General features: G+C 37.1%; 1 protein-coding gene across 5 annotated transcripts in view; it reads left to right on the top strand.

Annotated features, from left to right (window-relative positions):
• KHDRBS3 (KH RNA binding domain containing, signal transduction associated 3) overlaps positions 1-23,351 on the top strand; it is a 94,019-nt gene that overhangs the window by 45,307 nt on the left and 25,361 nt on the right. For 2 of the 5 annotated variants that reach the window (XR_008464992.1, XM_054192343.1), the window contains exons 5-8: positions 787-926; positions 10,293-10,403; positions 11,787-11,979; positions 23,198-23,280. Coding sequence is in view for 4 of the 5 variants with exons in the window: in XM_054192343.1 (XP_054048318.1) it covers positions 787-926; positions 10,293-10,403; positions 11,787-11,979; positions 23,198-23,280 (527 nt within the window). In the remaining variant the exon portion in view is untranslated. Of the gene's footprint in view, positions 1-786; positions 927-3,167; positions 3,231-10,292; positions 10,404-11,786; positions 11,980-23,197; positions 23,281-23,351 lie in introns of all 5 variants that reach the window. The other 3 variants (XM_054192344.1, XM_054192345.1, XM_054192346.1) reach the window with 3 other exon arrangements.

The following is a 23,351-nucleotide window of genomic DNA, read 5'->3' as shown; positions in this document are numbered from 1 at the left end:
AAAATATGTGCAGCTCAAGTTGATTGCTCTATCTATTTTATCCTGTGTGATGTGCTAGTTTTGGAGGTTGGCTCAAGGTCCCTGAAAAGGCTCTTGTGTCTTTGAGAAGTACCATATTAATCCCATGTAAATAACTTCAGCTTTCTTTCTGATAGGCCTTGAGAGAAGATTTGTGTAGAATAAGAAACGAGCCATGTGTCTTCAAATTGTTTATCCTTGCATGTTCTGAAACTGAAACTTTTGGAGCTCTTATTATTAGATAATAGTGCATGCTTATATTGTATGAATGTCACTGTTTATTCTTTCTTTAACTCTTGATTTTAAAAGTGGAGATGTCTAATCTATTCCTTAGCTGTCAGGGGCTGTTCTCTACAGTGTATTTATTCTGTATTGCTTTGCAACACCAGGCAATGCAATTTTACTTGTTTTTAACACACTATTATTCTCCAACTGGAACAACAAACCAGGTCTCAGCTCAGAAATTGGACTTTTTTGTTGTTTCTCCCTATCTACAGCATATTAATGTTGACACTTTAATTGGTAAAGCTACATGGAGGTAATATGCAGTGGGAAAGAAAAACATGCCCAAGCAAAAATTGCAGATATATCTGTAATTATATTAGAAATTTTTGACTGAATAATATGCCTATAATACTCTGCATATTTGACTTTTTCAATAGGATGTTCAACTCAAGAGGAAACTTTCAGGAGCAGTGTTTGTTGATACTAACTTGGTGTAGTGGTTGAACTGTTTGGTTTTTTTTCTCACTCTGCCCCCTGTTTTAGGACTACAATGATGAAATCAGACAGGCACAGCTTCAAGAATTAACATATTTAAATGGTGGTTCAGAAAATGCAGAAGTTCCAGTAGTTCGTGGGAAACCATCTATTCGAGCAAGAGGAGTACCAGTTCCTGCTTTGTCCAGGTATCTCAGTTGCCGTGGAATTCAGTTGGAATGTGTCTGTTTCAAGCTTCTTCCTTCAAATGCAAAAGAACCCACAGAGTACAATAGTGAAATATGTGAAGGACACCCAAAAATAAGAGCAAAAGATAAGGGAAACAAAACTTGATTTGTTGAAGGTAGTATAGCTTAAACTGAATTAACAATGGTGCTGAAATTTCTCTTAAATTTGAATGGTACCTAAGTTAAGAAACAATGTAAATTGATGTTCAGTCTTACTGTGGGCAGCACAGCAAGACTGCTTCTGTGCTGCTTGACTTGAAATGACTTCTAACTTTCAGTTGCTCCTTCGGTGCATGTAGGGTCTGTGTATTGGCCCTGTGGAGCTCATGGCCCTGAAACTGGTAAACCTTGCCTCAATAGACATGAATTTCAGGTCCATTTCTCTAACTTACAGAATATACGTATTTTACGGTATTAAAGTTTTTATAGTCTGATAAAATACTGTTATGGCAGTGTTTTGTAGGTAGAATTTGAATCTAGTCTCATGTGTTGTGCTTATTTCATAAAAAAGGGGCTTTTGTTCAAGTCAGGAATAGACAAGTCTGCTGCTGCTTTTGCTTTATTTCTCTGACACAGGAGATGTTTTATTTTTACTCTAGCATCCCCAGTCTTCCTTGCAGTACTGAGATGACAGCTTCAACTCCTTTGAGTCCTGAAGTGTGAAAACAAAAACTAAATAAAGTGCATAACTGTTTCTGTTACAGTACAGAGATCGTGGCTGCAGCAGCTAAGTGCAACAGTTCTCTACGGTGAACTATTTTCCTTCAGTGGTAGCTATGGTACTTATTAATGCAAGCTTGAAACTTACATTTCAGTGCTTTAAATAACTTCAAAATAGTATTCTGAAGTGTCTTAACTCAGATTAAGCAAGTTAGGAAAAAAAACCACTAGGAATTATTCCATTTATACAGCTGTTTATTTACATGTATCCTGTAATAATGATTGCAAACAGAATGCAGAATTAATCTTAATTTAGAGAATTTACACTTACTGTTGGTTGTATCATATAAGAATATAAAATTTTCTCTAAAACAACAAATGTTTTTTCTTATATCCTTAAGTAATATTGTGTAATATATCTATTCTACTTTTCTTGATTTAATGTTGTTCAGAGTAGCAGTAATTATATACTAGCGTTCACATCTCTAGCACTCTTATCAGCCATACAAAAGTGCTTGCAAATTAGAGATCTCACTTGATTTTGGAGTTGGGTTTTTTGCTAATTTTACTTCAGTTCTTAAATGTCTGGTTTTAGCTTTCCTGTAGATGTTTGTAACAGCTCAGCTACAGATGCTGACTAGAGATGCTCACAGTTTTATTTTGTTTCCTTAATTTTTCATATATCCTTAAGCTAGTGTTTGATACAGAAGTTGTTTGGTCTGACTGTCACTAAAATGTCGTACCTAATTTCCACTACTAGTATCTAGCACATGAATGCATAATTAAATTTTCATACTACTGAATTTCTAACATCACTAGTTTCAACCTCTGGATTTTGGTGAATTATTTTTTCAAACCTGCAATTTATATAAGATAATACATGCTGTTAAGTAGCTCACAAAATCCTTTGTAGTTCATCCTATTGGCCTAAACTGTTGAAGTGTCTTCAGGGTAAATTTAAAAGTTATTACTGTTTGATTTGGAAATGACAGCTAAAAACTGTATTTGTCATCTGCTTTTTTTATATATGTTCTAAAGAAAAAGTTTGGCTTGTCCTTATTTCCCCTCAAATTCAAGGGCTCTGTTAGCATAAAAGATTCCTTAAGTGGAATTTAATGCCATTGCTACTGTGATACTAGAGCCATTGAGTTAAAGATCTTAAACTCACTTGTAATGCTCTGATTCTTTTTTAGCAAAAATTGATTTCAGTGAGTAATGCTTTTGTTGCAGGAAGGCTTTGTTAAAGGCTTTGTCTTAGTGCTAAATAAAACAGATTTAATAGCAAGCATCCCTGAGATATCTAGGAGAGATTGAGGCAAATCTTGAAAGGACTTGTAAAATGAAGTCTAAAACCTCCATCCTAACCTCTTTATACTCCATAGAATATTTTTCAGATACTAGCCTTGATACATGAAACATCCTGTTGAAGATGCAATAACTGAGTGTGTTTAAGATCCCAATTTTAAGCCTTTATTATTCCTGAATAGTTTCACTTAAAAGAACCAAAGTACTAATTTATGCCTTTCTTTTACTCCTTATCAGACATGTTGAAACTGGAGATAATGCATCTTATCAAGTGCCTTCTTTTAAGAAGACTTGTTACATGTATGTTTAGCTCCATACCAAAATTTTTCTTTGTAAAAACAATTTGTTTGTGTTTGCATACAAAATTCTAGCTTGTGCACAGGTATTCCTGTATATGGTAAGTAAATTCATAATGGTTGTGCATTGGTATTTTATTCTGCTACTTCTGGCTTGTTCCAGATTTTCTTGACTGTGGTTTTTTTTTTAATGGCTAGAGCCAAGTAAAATTTTACGGGTGAGCGGATGGAATTCGATGTAGAAGGGCTGTATGTGTTTTGAGCTTTACCTGTAGGAATATGCTTTTCTCATCATTGATCTTGGGCAAACAGCTGCTTCCTTCTGCCCTCTTACCCCCATTTTTATTTTTCTTTGTCCCAATACAGTTAAAGATGACCTTCAGCTCTAATCACAGCACTTCTATTTTGTGATGTTTATGCTGAGCACTTAACCTCTTTAGGTAGCGCCTAAAGTGCACTCTTCTGTGCAACAAGACAAGGGACATGAGACTCTTTCCCTGGTGAAAGTCTGGGTTTCATTCCTCTGTTTTTATCGTAAACTGACATTATTCTTACATGGTTTTTTGGAGGCAACTGTATAAAATGAAGAATAATACCAGTTACTTCTTAATTTATTGTGCTAGCAAGCTTAGAGGATCCATGCTGTTTAATGTGATGCTGGTATAGTGAGTACCTAGCAAGATCTACCTCTTGGAATCAGTGTTTCTTTAATGCATTTGAATTCCCATCCTGAATCAGTGCAATGTAAGTGATAATACTACTGAAATGTGAATTGAGATTTATGATTAACTAAAGACTGCAAATAAACATGTGTTAAATACATGTTAATGTACACCTGTAAGGACACTTCACAAATAAAGTAGTGTTGTCTCTCTAAAACCTCACATTCCTATCTTCAGAATAAGTAAAAATAAGATTTAAGGGTCAATCAGTTCTTACTCAAACTAAGATATATTGGATAAGTTAAATTCTAGAGGACAATAATAGTAAGTCTAAGAATACGGATAAATCTTCCTTGCTGGGGTAGGGAAACCAATTCATGTCACTTACAGGTGACATGTCACTTGTAGGTTAGAATTTGCTGTCTTACACCTCAAAGTAATAAGAAGTGATGTGGATCGCTGCTGTAATGTGTTCACAACTTCCAATTGTTCTTTGTTAGTCATCAGATCAAACTTAGCTCATTCCTGTTTTATGTCTGCAATCAACTGGTTTCTTTTTTGAAGAATAACTTCTTGTTGACAACATGTAGGACTGCAAAAGATTCTGTAGCACAAAAAATATCTGGCAAAGCCAATTCAGGATCCAGAACAAAGGCAGGTATTATGTTCCGTGTGTTTTGTTTCCTTAGTCTTGTGATAAATCTCTCATTTTTCAAAAAAAATGGAACATGAACATACATATTGCTGTTTTCAGATAAAAATGTGGAATAAAACTTGTGTGTTAACTTCAATGGTGATTTTTTTTTTAAAGATGAAAAGGCAGGAATCCTAGCTCTGTGAGTGGTACCTGGATATCAGTGTTCAATATTTTGGTACTGACACTTTGAAATAATAGGTCTGTTATTTTTCAGATATCTAATATAAAACATGAGCAAAAATATTTACTGCTTGAGGAACACTGACTTAGAGCTATTATGTTTACTACCCCTTCTGGAGGGGAGCTATTGAGAAGGGGCTTCATACCACATAAACTCATTTAATTGTTATTCTTTTGCAAAAACAAATGAAGGGAAGCTGTGAACTGACTCTGGCTGTGATTTCGTAATCAGAGTAATTTTACTAACTCAATCATCCAGAGAAAGGAGAAACTTGAAATAAAAAAATCAGTATAATACTAGACAGAATAAAGTGAAAAGATAAAGGAAGGGAGTATCAGCTAGATGCTATGCCTGCTATGGTCAAGGGGAATAACTCAGTTTGCTGGAAAAATCCTAGAAACACTCTGGGACTACTATAAAGTAGATGTGTCAAATTATTGCTAAAAAAGGCCAAAGAGGTAGTCTTTAAGTAGTTTTCTATGGATGTATGTAAGTTGTATGAGTTGGTAAAATATTATTTTTGTGACAATCAGTGATTAGGTTAGTACTTGTGAATTAATTCACAAGACTCACAAATGTTCCAAGTCTAACCTAGTATAATGTGGGTCTGAGTGGTACTAGATTTTCTTTAGACTGTCTCTTCACACATTAAACTCTTTATTCAAACAGTAAGAGATTAATCAGTTACAAAATGTATTACATAATATTTTAACTGTACACAGTAAGGTACACTTTACTTTTTTATACATTAATTTCTCTTCTATAATTACTAACTATATTTACAAATCACGCTAGCACATTCTAACACTTTTGAGAGAGGCCGGTTCTTCCATTCTTTAATGTATTCATGATAGTTTTATAGAAGCTTCACTTATTTTCCTTTTCTCATACTATATTGGAAGTATAAATAATGAAATAACCTTATGGGGGGAAGATTCAAGTTTCAATAAAAATAGTTTTCATGACATTATCTTCAAGGGATGCTGTGACACGAGTTAAATTTGATTATTTCCCCCCCTGTTTTGCTTCACTGTTCAGTGTGTAGTGAAAACAAAAGATATTAAATAGTTACTGGGATTTGCTTTGTTTTCTAGTCCATGGTGCCTGATTGAAAAAGACCTTTTCACTGCAGAGCCTATAAGTTAATTATATAGCAATGAGAGTCATTTAACCACCTAAACTACCTGCGTGTTTAAGGGGGAAGGGTTAACTTCCTTCACTGGATTCATTGCTGCCAGATTGGTTTTGATTTTCCTGAATTTATTAAACTGATAATAAATTTCCAATTTTCTCACGCAGCTGTAGCAATCTGGTTTAGGGCAGTAAAGTGTTTGTTTGAGTAGGACTCAACGTTCTTTGTTGTTAAAGCATGTCTGGAGGTGATAATGGCATTTGGCTAGAAGCTAGGATTTACTGAGTATGTTTAAGTACTATCTACTTTACTACAGTGTTTAGTATAAAATACAGTTAATGGGTACTTAAGGAGTAGGATTGCCTTCATGCAAAGAAGTCTGTGAGATTATGGATAATATACTGATGTAAGATTCAGAAAAATAGTGTTTTCTTACAAATGTATCAAACAGCAAACCAAACACTAGCGTCTGCTGTGATGCTTCAGTACTTGTGTATTTGCAGTATCATAAATCTGAGGGATCACAGGCAAGGACCTCTTTATTTCAGGTGTCCTGGAAGTAAGACACATTAACTCTCTTTCAAAGTACACAATCAAAGTATACAAAAAGCTTGAAGATGGATATGTGGGGCTTTCAGTGCCCATTTGTGTACACCATTAGCCTGGATATATTGGCGGTCTCTGTACTGTAGATGACGTTCTTAATGGGCACTGGGGTAAAGAGGACATTCAAAAGACTCTTGAAAGGGAATGGGATGACAGCATGGTAGTGGGGAAGGAAAATAAAGGCAAAAAGACCCTTTTTCTGTATTTCAGAATATGAGCGGGTAGTCAAGGCTGACATGGGTGATAAGAGTTTTGATAATGTACAGTTCTCAAGGTTTGGGGGTGATGCTTTGTGCTATAATGCTATAGAGGTGGAAACAACAATTATTTTTTTCCTCTGTAACAAAGAAATAGTGGAAGGACTAAGGGGGCTAACAGGCAAGGAAATGTGCTGGGAGATCGATCAAATTTCAGCTTCAGAAGCATTCTGATTGAGGGTTAATATAGCACAGTTTTCCTTATCAAACGGAAAAGTTATTTCCAGTAGTTCTGCTGCTTGTCATGCTTGACCAACATGATAGCGTTCTGTGGTGAAGTGACTGGCCTGGCAGGTAAGGGGAGAGCAGTTGGATATTGTCTCTGTGACTTCAGGAAGGCTGTCTCCCGTAAGATTCTCATAGAGAAACTGTTGATGTATGGGCTGGATGAGATGGGTGGATTGAAATTTGGCTGAATGGCTGAGCCCAGAGGATGGTGATCAGTGGTACAAAGTCCAGCTGGAGGCCAGTAACAAGCAGTGTACTGCAGGGGTCAGTGCTGGGTCCAGCCTGTTTAATGGTCTGGATGATGGGGCAGAATGAACCCTCAGCAAGTTTGCAGGCGATATGCATGAGGGTTGTGCTGCCCTCCACAGGGACCTTGACAGGCTGGAGAAGTGGCCTGACAGGAGCCCTGTGAAGCTTAACGAGGGGAATTGCAAAGTCCTGCACTGTGGGGGAAAAACAACCCCATGCTGGAGGCCACCCAGCTGGAAAACAGCTTGGCAGAAAAGGACCTGGGTGGTCCTTTTGAGTTGAATGTGAGTCAGCAATGTGCACTTGCTGGAAAGAAGGCTAATGGTATCCTGGGCTGCATTAGTGTTGCTTTAGTGAGGCTGAGGGAGGTGATCCTTCCCCTCTACTCATCACTGGTGAGACCACACCTGGAGTGCTGGATCCATTTCTGGGCTCCCCAGTTCAAGAGGAATGTGGGCATATACTGCAGAGGTCAGCCAAGGGCCATGAAGATGATGAAGGGTATAGAGCATCTCTTCTGTGAGGAAAGCCTGGCAGCTGGGACTGTTCAGCCTAAAGAAGAGAAGGCTCTTCTGGGTGGTGCCTAGTGACAGGACATTGGCATATGTTGCCCAGAGGTTGTGGGTTCTCCATCTTTGGAGACATTAAAAAAACACAAACATGGCCGTCATGGGCAACCGTTTCTAGGTGGCCCTGCTTGAGCAGGAGGCTGGATCAAGATGACCTCCAGCAGTCCCTTCAAACCTTGACTGTTCTGTCATTCAGTGATCACTTTTCACAGGTCCAGTCCGTAGGGCAATCTGGTTTTATATTCTGTCCCTTTACATTGATATCCCCTGATTCTTACACTGGAAATAACTGCTGAATAATTCCTTATGTACCTTAGAATATCTCAAGTTGGAAGGGACACATAAGGCTTGAATCCCAATCCCTGCTCCTCACAGGACTGCTTACAACTAAAGCATATGCCGAAGAGTGTTGTCCAGATGCTCCTTGAACTCTGACAGGCTTGATTCTGTGACCACTTCCCTGGGGAGCCTGTTCCAGTGACCAGCCCTGCTCTCAATGAAGAACCTTTTCCTAATGTCCAATCTGAACTTGCCTTGACTCAGCTTCATTCCATTCCCTTGTGTCCTGTCGCTGGTCACCAGAGAGAGGAGACCAGCACCTCCCCCTCTGCTGCTCCCCTTGAGGAAGGTGCAGACTGCCATGAGGTCTCCCCTCAGGCTTCTCCATTCCTTTGATTTCTGTTGAGTTCTATCGTATAAGCCTCAGTTGTCACTTGTAGTATGAAGTGCCTTAATCTGCTTAATTGTTCCTTAGGTGTAAGCTGTTCTGTACTGTTGGTCACCTTTGACATAGTTTCTGATGCACATCCAGTTCTTTTCTGTTCTTTCCAAATGAAGAAACAGGTCTGTGAATACACAGTTGGGTAACGAAGTTTTCTGTGTTCTCTTCTATTACTGAGATTTTATTTGTGTTTTTGCTATTCTGACCACCAATCTTAACTCTACATCTTCTATGGGTAGTGGTAGCACAGAACCTATTACTTCCTGTAATATTAAGATAGATAAATGAATGTATGTGTATTAACTCCCAAGTGTCCCCTCTTGTACTTTGCTGCTTTGAAATTTTTTTTTTTGCTATTTTCTTTTCCTTAACAGTCAGGTTGGGATTCAGATACTGATTAAAGAGCTAGGCATCTGAACTCCTGTTGCAGTTTACAGAAAGACAGTGCAATTACTTTTATTTGCACCTTTTTTGGTTGGTGACACCATCCAATGTGTTCCCCATAAGGAAAGGCTCTGCCATTAGAACTTTGTCCAATCTTTCTTGATTGTGTAGATAAAAACTTAATGTATATGTACATACCTATCATACTGTTACTCACTGGTGATTTGGCCTCACTCGGGCAGGTTTCCTGATTCCAGAATGTTTGAAGGGCCTTTATTTTTTTTTAGGATTTTACCTTTTTTTTTTAATTTTCTGACCTGCTTTTCTGAGTATTTTACACTCGTTTTATTAGCATTTTTCCTTTGAGGTTAGAGATGGATTCAGCTTTTCAAGTGATACCTCTTTTTAATACCTGTCCTTACCCTGCTGTTCTGGCCTTACTTGAGCTCCTTTTGCCCTTTCTCAAGCTTTTCCTTTTTTTGACGGATGTTCCGTATGTTCCCTGACTTCCCAAGGGATTTCGCTAAATGTCTTCCCGTATTGTGTATATAAATTTTACTCCTTTAAATCTTTTTAAACATAACTTATATAGCTGCCCTTTTTCAAATTAAGCGATACCAGAACCGATCTCTTGTTTTTGCCAAGGTTCCTGTTCATGTGGTTCCTCAATGTTTTGAGTCAGTTTCTGTCATTGTTAATGACAATCAAACTTCTTTAGTTCCCTGCCAACTTCTTAGTGAAATAGTGATTTACAGTTTCTAAAAAGTTGCTTTTAGCATCATACCCTGATGACTCAAATCTGCACAGTGGTAATTGAACTCTCCTGTTTACTGGGTTTCTTATCTCTGCATCTTTCTAGTCTCCTTCAGCCTGGTGCAGTAACCATCTGAGTGGTGTAATACTGAATTATACATCCCAGATTGTTTAGCCTTCTTACAGTAATTCTAAAAAAAAATAAATAAATAAGCTTGTAAATGGTCTCCTAGTGTAGGAGAAATATGATTTCCCACCTGTCACCACTGCAACCCTGCTAACTGTTTTTAAAATGCAGAAAAGACCTTCTCATCACGTGGATCTGGTGTTCTAATTACTCTTCAGGAATAAGTCTATGCTGGCTCTAAAAACTGTACCATTTTTTTCCCATCCCTCAAACGTTTTTTTTCCATGTTTTTCAGCATATCCCATTTCCTGCAGCTTTCACTTGCACCCTGTCTGAAGGATGCCGTGAAGATTATGACTAGTGATTCTTGAGTCTTTTTCTGTCCTCTTTTTTTTTTTTTTAACTTGGTATTGACTATTGTCTATGCCAATAGGTTCATTTCCCTTTCTTTGGCTTCACTTGGAAAGTATCACATTTGCTATTTCTTTATATTACTTCAGCAGGCTGTGTCTGGGAACTTCTCTGCTCACCCCTGCCCCCACTACAATGAAGTCAAATAAGCAGCTGGTACCCTGTCCTGAGGAGGCATTCTACAGATTAGCCAAAACCAAGTAATAAGCACAGTTTTAAATCACTTACTCTCTAGGCTTGTTTAAAATACTTTGTGACTGTGTTTTGATCATTAGTTAGAATTAATAAAATCTATCCTGATTGTGTCAAGTGTTTACGTTTTTTGCATTCTTCATGCAGTTTCTCAAATACTAATTACTCGAGATAAAATGATTATATTTTTTCTGATAATCTTACCATTGAGAAATTAAATGACTTATTTGAAATGGGATAGGAAATTTTAAGGCCAAATCTGGATCTTTATGATGTTGTTTAAGTTGGAAATTTCTACTGAAACCAGGACAGAGTATTTTCACTCAATTACTACCTTAGAGATTAATTAGATGATGGCTTGATAAGTAGAAAACTAGACTTTGTGCTTGTTTTTCTTCTGTGTATCTGCTACAGTATACAATAAGGGCGTGACTTCCTTGGAATAAGTCTATGTGCCTAAAAGCAGTCATTTAAACTCAAACTCAAGTATAGCCCATGGGGTGAAATGATCTCCTTTAAAAAGGAGATGTCTATTAGTAATGTTTTAGCCATCCTATTTAAAAGAGGATAAATGATGCAAATTTCTCACAGACTGTGCCTCTAAGTGTCTCCCTTTACTATAGGGAGGCGGGGGGGAAAAGTCACCTCTAAATGGATCAGATATTTCTGAAAATTGTTCTTGTTTAAGTCTCAGATTTTTCATGTATATGTTAAGTGTCCGAAGTAATGGAATGCAAGTTAATACCTACCATTCTTTCAGATCTTTAAAAACAAATATGCGATTATTTCGTGTTCTTAAATATATATAGAACATCAGGTTATATCCTATAGTCACCCTGCACATTTATTACATGTCTGAACATCTCCTGCAACAGCTAGAAATCTCTTCTTTAGAACCGGACGAAAACGTAATTTTTCTGACCCGCTCACTCGTAGGCGCAGTGTGAGCTTTGGATTGCATTTAGACGCCTGCGCAGGATCAGAAGGGAGTTGCAACTGATGCCTCTGTGCAGGGTTTGAGTACGATATAGCCTGACAGCTTCAAATTAACCTGTTATTGTGTGACTGTGATTTCACATACTAGAAGTCAAATTCTAGTGAAGTTGACTGATTCCAGCCAATTGGTTTGGGTGTCTCTGTGTATGTGAGAATGGCTCAAGCTAGTGAGAAGTTCATCACTGAATCATGTGCCTAGTTTGTATCTTTCAGCATTTTTTTTGCATAATGTGTGTAATTGGATTAAAGCATACAGAAAAAAGACAAACTATGAACCTCTTTTAGACTATTTGTGGCGGTAGCAAAGCAAAATTGTCATGATGTGGGGGGAGGGAGCTGTTGAAAGGGAGGCCAAGGGTGTAGTAGTTAATGGTAAGTGGTCCATATATTCACAGGGGCCGTGGAGGAGTGCCTCCACCACCAGCGGGAGTACCCAGAGGGGCACCAGCACCCAGAGGAGCGCCTCCCAGTAGAGGACCAGTCAGTCGTAGCCGTGGACTTCTAGCGCCCAGAGCAAGAGGAGTACCTCCACCCGCAGGCTACCGGCCCCTTCCACCACCTCCAGCGCAGGAGACGTATGGTGAATATGTAAGTTGAGCTGTTGATACGCTGTGCATAAAGTGTATAATTTTGGAGGGGTGATCCTAACTCTCACTCTAGAACTCAGTAGAATCCCTTTAATTAGTACCTAATTGAGTCTTGCACCCAGATCTGCAGCAAATGTGGTCATCTCTCATCACTTTCTCAGGCTTGAACTGTTTCATATTAATAAAAGTTCAGGTTATATGTACTGCCATAAAGACGTTAACTGTTTTGCCAAATGCACTGTAATGTACCTCTTAAACGTATTATATTAGGTTTCCACTTTGCAAAAATCTCAAAAATCATATTGTCAGTAGATTTTTAATTCTCAACTCAAACTGAGAATAATATTCTACTCTTCTTCCTAAACCTATCTTTGGGGTCGTATAACTGTTCAACAATTAGACAATTAAAATATTTTTATGAAAGCTTCAGAATTGATCCTAAAATTTTAACAATGTACGGTGTATGTCAATAAGCCATACATATTTATCTTGATTTTATTGTATTAAAAATAATAAAAAAACCATATCAAAGTACTTTATATTCTATATGACTGAAAATTATAGATAGTTATGAATTGTTAGGGTAAACTTAATTTAAACTGAACTTACAGAGCAGTGAGATAAAGAAAAAACCTTATTAAATCAAAACCATAGTCATAAAATGGATTTAGTCTTACAGAAAAATAACATTTTTCAAGGGCGATGCTTTAAATGTTTTTATATATCTTAAAGCTTTTAGCATGCCCTCTTTACAGCCAAGTCTGTCTGGACTTTGTCTCTTATTTAGACTAGTGAAAAAGGAATTCCTGAGTTCCAGAAAATGGTTTTGCTATTTAGACACTTCTTGCTTTTCTCTCAACCTTTTCGTCCATGTACCTTCTCCATCTCTTCTTTCACTCTCCCACAAACCTTCTAAATCAAATGTCAACCATTGTCCTTTTGATCAGAAACCTAAATTTCTATGTAACATGTATAGCTCTATGAAGGAAGTTTAATGTCATTTATACATGCACCTGAACAATTCAGAGGAAATTAATGTAGTATATTAATGTTATGAGAACAAGTACTTAAACAATGTATCTAAATGTCCTCTGGCCATGTGTGACTTAACTAGGCAAAGTGCAAATAAGTGGTTACTTCGCAATGTTTTCAAAGGAATTAGTCCTCATTTAACAGCCTGTTTCCAGGGCATACACCGTAGAATACATGGTGATGTGGTAGAAAATATACTTTACATATATCTGCTATTTATAGCACGTGTATATAGAAGTGGCATGGAAATAACAGCTGATTGAGTCAGTGTCCTGATGTATGCTTTACTTCTGAGAGGGAATAATTAGAAAATACCACTATAAAGAAAAACAGTGCTTTGCTAAATAACTTCTGAAAAGAAAGTTCTCTAGAACTGGATCACATATCTTCCAAACAAGATATCTTAACTGGGATAGAGATATTTAAAGCCGTAATTGATAAAGCAATGTTAACCGGTCCGTTTTAAAATTCCGTATTTCCTGTGTCTCCGTTGTTAAAATGGAAATTCATTAGAATAAAGTTTTGCTAGGACATGAACCATTAATGTATTGTATGTTAAATGTTACATTTAATGCATGGTATTTTTTTACCTGCCCGTTTGTAGTACATTATCAAAGTGCCTTAGCTGTATCTCTTACAGGTTGAGGTAACACGGTTAGGAGTCATTACTAGTATTTCTGTCCTTTCGTTACTAATTACTGTGTGGCCATATCTAGTATGAGGTGCTTGTCTGCCCACCTGAATATCTGAGCAGGGTAAGGTGTCACTGTTTGCTGAGAAGTGTCTGTAGAATGAAAACCTCGGTGAGGCTGTGGGTATCATAAGATGTTATTTTAAGCAGCATACAGTTTCAGAGCCTCGGAGACTGAGATATCCAGAGAGATTACAGAGCAGCCTTTAGAACTTTTCCATCGAGGATTGGAAAGTCTGCCAGGATTCATGAAGCTTTTAATTCCCTTAGGCTTACAAGCCTCTGCTTTCTACTCATTAAAATAATGTGAAACTATGCAAGTTCAGAAAGGAGCAAACTATATTCTGGGTGGAAGCCTTCAACCACTTGCCTCCTGTAACTGTAAATATCTCAAAGATGCTGGGCTTTTAATACGTCCTTCCCCGTTTCCTCGGTGGTGTACTACTAAGTATACCTTGTGCCAAAAATGAGGCCATTATTGAGTTAAACAGCATCCATTTTCCTTCACTCCCTTTGCTAACTTTTTTGCTGTAGTCCTTGAGATAATTAATCTGACACCTACGAGGAATTTACTCAGTTCTGCCTCCCGCCTATCCTAATCTTCCCCTTCCTCTTTTAATTGTTTAAGAAGTTGTTCTTTAAAAGATAATATCAAAATGGGAAGTGGAATACCTACTTCATTCTGAAAAATTGGAAGGGTTAATTATGGAGGCAGTATCTCATGGGTACAATCGTGCCCCAGGCAAAAAATCATTCATTTGAATTTAGATGCGTTTTAACGCAGGCTCGAGATGAACAGAGCCAGGTGATTATCGCTGTCCTGTGCTTGGAGTCCGTAGGGAAGTTGTCCAGAATTTACCCGTTACAGAAAGCTCTTCAGAGGTAGACTTACCTCCACTGTCTGTCAGCTTGCCGGGATGTTTGTAATGCTGGGTCTGGATGCTTGATGTGGCCTTCTTGGCTGAAGTCACACAACACATCGGACTAGCAGCACTATCTGTATGTTTCTTCCAGTTGAGTATAACTAGTTTTTCCATTCCAGTGTTGCCAGTCTCACTTATGGATCTCTCTCATCCCCAGGACTCATTCCTCCTGTGACCTCACCATATTGTTAGTACCTGAAGTTTTGGAAGCCACTGAAATGACAGTTCCTTATCACTTTCTGTGAATATTGTCTTTTTAATAGCTGTAGCATCAGCTTAGATGATAGCGAAAATTCAGGCCTCTGTGGCCAGCCAGCTTTATAATCACTGTTCTAACCTCACTGCTGTGTTTGTGATAAACTTTCTGGGAAGGCTAACACACCTCCCATTTTCATGTCCTCAACTGCTCAGGTCAGGAGAAAGCCTAGTATGATGTGTGAAGCATGGCCAGGGTTATTTTCATAATACCTGGATAAGGGAAATCGTATTAAATGGTTGTTAGATTTATCAAAGTGCTTACAGGTAGTTTCAGGGACATCATTCTCTTAATTGTATGAGAATTTTCTCTACTCATTGAACCAAACTGTTTACTAGCTAAAAATATCGTTATGTATTTGTAAGTCGATAATTTATTGTATTAAGAAATAGAAATTGTATTTGCTAGGTAGAGATTTTAAGCTTTTCCATAGTTTTCAATAAGCAGGAAATTAGTAACAGTATGCTAGCAATTTGCTATTCTTTAGTGTTAATTCCTTAGCCAATGTTCCGTCAAACCTCAGTTAAACCATAACGGTGCAGTCTCGGTTACTGTCTAGTAACAGTTGCTGTGCTCTGCCTCTTCCTGTTGTCTTCTTTTTTTACTAGCTTCAAACTTTGAGGCTTTTTCAAAATTAGTAACGCAGTAATGCATCTGAAGCTTTTTTTTTAAGATTGGGTTTGTATTTGCTGCTGTTTTCATTTTACAACAGTAAATATTTTGTAAAAATTCTGTAAGTTTTTCAGTTCTGTACTTTGTATGAATATATTAGTGATCATGCCCTGTCCCGTTTGGGCTGCTTAAATGTGTTAAATGCAAAGTGAGATCTGAGTTGATAATCAGATTTTTTTTGGGGGGGGCGGGGGGGGCATTAAGATTTGGACTTTAAACATAGATTTAAAACCTGTTGCTGCGGCAGTATGGGATGTCTGCACTGAGAAATAAAACTCGGCAATCTAGCAAGCTATGGCCGAGACTTAGTTCAACACTACTTCGTGAAAGCAATCAGATCTATATGTGTTCCTAGTGCGTGTTGGGGAAAGTTGTGGCAGAGCTTCAGATCTGTTCCTGGCAATTTTATTGATGTTCTTTTGTGTTCAGACAAGGTTTACCTCAGCGGCAGATTTCTCTAATGCAGTGACCACATGTATAATTTCTAGCAGTTAATGCTTCAATTAGAATGCTTCAATGAGATTACTTTCTGTAATAAAAAATTGAATTAAGATGGAATGTCTACCAGTAAGAGACCTAGGGAGCCTTTCTAATGTAATGTAAATTGTAACTTGAAAGAGAACATTATGAACTATTTCCAATTACATGCAAAGATATTTTTTTCAACTTACAGATACAGACTTAGAAGGGTGCACAGAACACTTGGATACAAAAGGGATGACGGTAACAGACTTCAAAATCTACTCGTTAAAATCCACATTAAGTTATTGCCTGATTCTGGAAGATCCTAAAGCCTTAGGGATTGCTAAGTTTGAAAAGTTTATAGTTCTTGAAGCATATGTGTCTGGATAGTTCCAGAAATACATTGCTTTTACTGGTGGACAAAGCAGTGCTTCAGACTTAAGTTTGTAATTCTTACACTAAGTCTGTACTACGAGACTATACTCAACTACATATACTAGAAGGTACATGTATGTTATAGATACTACAATAGTATGAGACTATACTCATACTGTTTCCCCTGAAAAATGGGGAAGACCCAGAAGACATGCAACATGCTGGCTAACAAGATACCACTCAAACGATGAGCAGAAGATACAATGCTATATGTCTCCTCTTAATTTAGAGCTCAGTGTCTCTCCAGTAGTGGAAGGCCCTTGGTTCAGATGCCGGTTGTGGATCTTCATTTTCCTTTGGTTCTCTCTAGAGATGGTGCACTGACCACCAGGATACTGGCTGCCCTGCTAGACACAGTGTCAGGAGCGGTGGTTTCTGTCCTGTTGATTTTGCAAGAAATCCTTACAAATTTGTGGGAAGATTTAAGGGAGGTTTGGTCTCAAGTGACATTTGGGTGGATGGCTAAGAACAGAAATCCATTTCACAATCCTGTGATTGTTATAAAATACACATTATCTATCCATTAGTGAAAGAAATGAACAAAAGTCTTATTATTTACAGGTGAGAGCCCATTCAGCTGAATAACCTATAGCCTGTTATTTAGTGCCCTTTCCTAGAAAGCTGATGCAAATAGTTTTTTGATCTCCAGCATTAAGTTTGAATTCTTTATCTCCTCATTGAGATCATACTAGGTTTAGATTTGAAAAAAACTGAAAATTAGGATTAAAAAAGCATACTGTGGAAGCAATTTCTTGGATCTGTTAACACAATGATGATTTTGCAGGGTAAACTGTTTTTAATGTAGACTTTTCTAATTAACATTCATTTGCTCATTTACTGTCTGTGGTTGAAAAAGGAAAGATCTGTTGAAAAAGGAGCAAAAACTTTGTATACAATATGTAAAACCCCAATCTCTTATAAAGAAATGCTTCTTGGGGTTAAGGTGGCAAAGGTAAGGGCTAATCCAGGTGATGTGAGACTTTGCAAAGAATTTAAACTCTCCCTTAATTTATTGGATTAAAATGTTAATTTCAAATGTTTTTGTTTGCTTAATTGTTTTGAGTGTAAAGCTTTTTGTTTGGGTTCCTGGAAAAGCGTTTGAGGAAGCTTCATTCTTAAGGAATTAGAAAAACGATCTTCTGTCGATTCTGTCTCTGTTACCCTCTGTGGATAATGTCGTGGTTTCCACTTGGGTCTTCTGTCTCTTTAGGCAATGTATTTACTGAGTTGTGGCTTTTCAGAAGTGCTAAGACTATTCTTAAAGTCAGGGTGAATTCAGGTAAGACTTTGGAAAGCAAGTTCATAACAGCAAACCATAATTTCTTGGCTTTTTTTGCTGGTTACAATGTTCTTTTTCATGCTAAATAGGATAAGCAAGAAGAAACAAATGTAACAAAAGAAATACCCAACAACCCTTTTTAAAGTTAAGTCCCTCAATTGTTTCCTTTCATTTTTAATCTTTTGCACTTACCTTCTCTGGGGTTTTCAGGGTGAGGTGGAGAGAGAATGGAAAAATCTTCTCATTTTGACTGGAACTCAAGCTGTGGAATTCAGTGGAGTGTTTCTGGTGAGAGGCTGAAAAGCTTTTCCACCCGCCTGTCTTGAAGTTGAAAGTTCACCCATAATGTGCATATAAAATATTTTCTTAAGCTATTTTAGAGTTAAAGCTGCTGATCCAAGTTGACCACTTTCTGACTATATTTTTTGAATGACCATGAGTTGTCCTCCTGATTCTGACATTGCTCCCTGCTGTTGTATATAGAAAACCAAAATTGTTTTGGCCTGGTGGTAACTTGGTTTAAATGTTACTGCCTCTGTTCATTAGCAGCTCTTCCTTTTTTTTTTTTTGAGGTGTGTGAAAGACAATCCACTAGAACATCTTTTATTCCGAGAATACCTTATTTGTTCTGGTTGAATATGCACTAGGCTCCTTCTAGATGAAAACAGATGAAAATCTACAAAATAAAGAGGTTACAGTCTGTGCATGTTTGCTGCTAGTGTCCTTAATGTTATCACTCAGAGTTTAGATGGTAGTAGCTGCCCATATTTCTTTTGATTGTCCCATATTCCCTGTTGATTAAACGATGGGAGTGATGTTATTTCCACATAACAAAATGGCTGTTCCTTCCCTTTATAATTCTAAATTGCGAAAAAAAAGTTTCTTCATTGCACTGTAGTGATGTCTCATGTTCTTACTCCTTCAAGTTAATGTCTGCACAAACAGTTTTTCGACTGTGATAGCTTTTACCTAAAAAGAAGACATTCCTCCAGTATTCCATGATAAAGTAGTGGTATCAGTATTAATTTTATAGAATGATGAGGAAAAGAAACAACAACCTTTTAGTTGTAGTGATAACAGCCTTAATTTTTTTCCCTTGGATGGATTTCCTTAGTTGGGGAGAGCTGGAAAATTGATTTCTTATTGATTTCATGATTTTTTTTTTCCAGCACTGCAAATGGCATTTTTGTTAAAATGAACTTTTTACCCTCGTCTTTCTTCCTGTTTCTCTGTCTTGTTCTCTTTGAAACATTGTTAATTTCCTCTAAAGAGGGCCCAAATACTAGTCCATCATTGTCATTGCCAGCAGATTATCATTTAAAGCCACTGTTTCCTATTTCCCACGAATAAGGGTATGTTTAGAGTACTTAATTATTAGAAAGAAACACTGATGAGCAAAGCTTAGCATGATTTATAATGTTTTGGGTAGTGCAGAAGTTTTGGTGAAGATTGTTTTCACTGCTTTTATCATCTTTTTGACCTGTAATAGTCAGTTACTATTTAATATATTTGAAGGGTGCATATTTACACATTGCCTTTGGTTCTGGTCCTGAAAAATGTCTGCATTTTGTGCGCTGAACAATTACTGTTACCGGTGCTGCTCTTTGGATTTATATCAACTGCGGGCACTGCCATTGAGACAACTGCGGGCAGAAGCTCTCTTTAAGAGGAGATGTAATGTGATTCTGGCTTGTAGGCTGGCTTAATAAAGGAGTTTTATTAATAAGGTTTGAGATTTTACAGGGTAATTTCATCTTCTTTTCAGAAGATCTGTCTTGTAATTCTAGTTGTTCTGTTACTTTGGGGGAAGAGTCTTAAGACTGAAATTAACACAAGTCAGGACAATCACTCTTGATACCTTCCTACTTAATACTTCAAATGTGTGGAAAATACATTTTCAGCTAATTTTTTTTCTACATTTTTGTTATAAGCATGAACTATACAGCACACTTCCCTTCTTTTGATCAGACTAAATCTGATGAGTGTTAGTTGTCTAGGTTATCCTGAGAAGTGGAATAATGAGTAACAAACAAAATGCTCCCATTCACGGAATGAAAATGTGATCTTGTTTGGGCTTTTGTTTTTTGGAGTAGGAGAGGAAATACAGCTTCACCACTAAACTCTTCCTGATTATGGAATACCTTCAGGAAGAGCTATTTATAGACTTAGGTCATTGGAGTAGAGAAGTCCAGTGTATTGCATTTGGTAGGTGGTAGGAACACAAATGCTGTCGTTCACATGAAGAATAATGGCTTTAAATATAAAAATGCTTTTACAAATACCTGAAATATGCCAAAAAAACAGTAGGAAAAATGCAATTAAAATATTCTTATGAAGGTGTAATTCTTCCTGTATTGTACACAAAGAAATTTGTATAGCAATGCTTGTCAGTAAATCTGTGACGTACTTTAGTACATTGTATCTGTGCGTATTTAAGGTCTGTCCTGTCCATTTTCATTATATATGTGTAAAAATGATAGTTGGTTTCATTTAAGCTAGCATGTTATTTTATAGTACTGAAGCAGGCCAGATGACCAAGGATATTTCACCTAGATACTAAGTGAAGTTAAAGAAAACATATATTGAAGCCACAAGAGGTCTGTGTTAGGGAAAGAAAATACCCAAGTAGTATAGATTTAAACTAAAACGTAAAACGTTCTGCCTTTAGCCAACCTTATTTGTAGCCTCCTGATAGAGAAAGTTTTCAAATATTGTATGACTAAGAGAAAATACTGTGTCAGACCTAATTCAGGGAAAGCTCTGAAAAATACTTCAGCTGCCCCTGCCTAATTGCTACTTCAAGGGAATAGTGCACAATAAACAAATGTTTTGCAATTTGAATCTCTTATCTCTAACAGAGCAGCTCTTTGAGAGCAGCTCTTTGAACCTATTCTATTTTTGCAGCACATGGCACATGAAATTTATCTCTGTTTTAATATAAATTTTTGGGTTTATAAATGTAAGTACAGTAATAAAAAGGAAGAATTGAGCCATTTAAGCAGATTGTTGTAATTGCAAGAGCACAGGTTGATCTTTTTAATGCTAAGTGACAAGTGTCCCACATATAAACTACAAACCAGATATATTTCCATTCAGAGCTTATAAGAGCCACCTTCAACAATATAATAATAATGATGGACTTAATAAATTGATTACTGTAGAAATTAACACAAAATGGTGAACAGTAATGAGTTCTGGGCAGAATTTCTCTGGAAGAGAAATGTGAATACTAGAAAAACTTAAATCTGATATAGCATGGAGCTTCCCAACATTTTCTTTTTGTTCCGCTGGACATTTTGTTAAGGGTCTTTCTATTTCAAATTTACTTTGTTCCTTTGCCTTCAAGAAATCATAGATACACCACAACTTCAGAGTAGTCTTTTTTCCCATTTTCTTTCATGATTAATTTTTTAGTAAAGTAAGTAACATAAATGTGAAGAACAAGACCGATTGCTTAAGAACTCTCCAATGATTCCTTAGTGGCGAAGCTTTCCAAACATGTTAAAACGCTTAATTTCAGTCCTCTGCTTTAATTTGTTGTCACTGCCGGGTGTGTGCGGTTTGAAGTTTGGGAGCCCCTCGTAGGGATGGCTGCTTCACAGTTGGGAGATTCTGTGAGAGAAGAACAAATGTCATGTAAATGTTCTGGAACAGAGCAAATAAGTTGGCTCAGCTTCTGCTGTTGATCAATGTCTGTATTGTTAACAGATGTCTGTGTATGGCATCAATAAGTAATAAAGTGCTTATTCGTAAGAGCTGCCAGGAGGCAATGTTTTTGTGGGTTTAGTCTGTGGCTTATCAAGAAAAATCCATGTCTGTATCAGATGGGCAAAGAAAATGCTAAGGTTCTGTTTTAATGTTTAGTTTCAGGACAGTGAATTACTGAAAGAGAAAACAATGCAATTCCTTTTCAAGTGGGACTATTTATCCGGGGATCTCTTTGCAACAGACAATTGGAAGAATCCTCGTTTCTTCTTCCATACCTATGAATAGGCTGTCACTCATTTGTGCTGGCAAATAGTCATAGACACCCTTCTACTAATCACTGCTGGGAAACAATCATGTTCGCTGATCTAGCGGTGGTGAAGCAGTGTTGATGGGCAGACTGCCTGGTGTTCCATACAAGCAATTTCAAATGACTTGGCAAAATGCTAAAAACTCTTAGCAAATTCACGGTTTCCTATCAGTTGTTTTGAGGATGTCATTGGCTTCTGCTATAGAAAGCTTTCCTTCCAATGCCTAGAAAGCTGTCAGGTTCCAATCATTGGAGATGTTTTTCTACTAGAGTTGGACAATCCATCATTTGTCATCCCTACCTAATTGATACTGCTGGTTGTTTTTGTTTTCTGTCATCATTGAAAGATTCTTAAAGGTTTCTCTTCCTGGTAAAGAGTTTGTTCTTTCATGAGACTCTATCCTTACATTGCCAGGGTTTGATAGACACTTATTCAGAAAACATCGTATATAAGATGATGCCTGACTTTCATTTCTCTGAGTCCTTGAATTTTCAAAGTGTCTCCTCAATAGATCACTCATCTGGCAAAATTGGACAAGATATGCCTAAATATCCGTTAAGGTCTTTGGTGTATTTGGACAGGATTTGGATACTGGGATTTCCTAGGAATCACTACAAAGGATGTGCCATTTCCACTTTTCATGGGTTTAGCTTGGGCTTGTTATTGGATGAAACAAATTGGTGACAGTTCTTTGGATTTCTGTCATTCAACCGTTTCTGGGAAAATACAGCATTATTGTTACTTGGTTTTAGCTTAAACTTCTGTATGGCTTGTAGCTGGAGTTAGTGGTTTGTTTAACTTGGTATTTAAATCCAGTGCTATTTTGGGAAGAGTGTTACTACAGTGTATACTTAAATAGTGCGGATAATGTGGGAGGAGGAGGAAATCTTTACTCTTCGTTTCTTAATGGATGCTGAGCTCCCACAACTTGAAGAGTATACAGAGGGCGTTCAAAGAAGGAAACCAGTCATTCTTACTAGTCTTATCTACAGGGAATTTCCCCTACATAATCTATATATAATATTGAATTTATTGTCCAGAAACAAACCAGCTACCTAAGTAAGTTGCATAGTATTTGAGATGTCTTGATTCTTGAGGTGCTTTCCAGAGCTGCTCTCGAGATCAGTAATTCAATCATCTCAAATGCAATTACGTGGAGACATGAAGCATTTGTACTGTCTCTGCATGAGCCAGTGTTAACTTAAAAAAAATCTCATCAAAGCACATTGCCAATAGTTCAAAATACTTTTAAAGTAATTATAGACTTAGGTGTGTGTTACCTCCTAAATGGAAGTAGTTTCTATTAATATCACTAAGATTTTGCCATTTCATGACATATGTATGTCATATATGATTTCAGGAAAGTATTGTCTTCTATATTTAGCACTAGGTTGCTACTTTGTTTCTGGAGTGTGCTTACGGTTAATATTGCCTTTATTTTATATCCTTTCAGGAGTATGATGATGGTTATGGAACTGCTTATGATGAGCAAAGCTATGATTCCTATGATAACAGCTATAGCACTCAAGCACAAAGGTAAGTCTCCAGATATGCTGTTACTACATTTGAAATATTCTACAGTTGGAAAGTTAGTTTTACTTAAAGAT

Source organism: Rissa tridactyla, chromosome 2 (genome assembly GCF_028500815.1).
Source record: "Rissa tridactyla isolate bRisTri1 chromosome 2, bRisTri1.patW.cur.20221130, whole genome shotgun sequence".
Taxonomy (NCBI): domain Eukaryota; kingdom Metazoa; phylum Chordata; class Aves; order Charadriiformes; family Laridae; genus Rissa; species Rissa tridactyla.
This window is presented reverse-complemented; position numbering and strand designations above follow the sequence as displayed.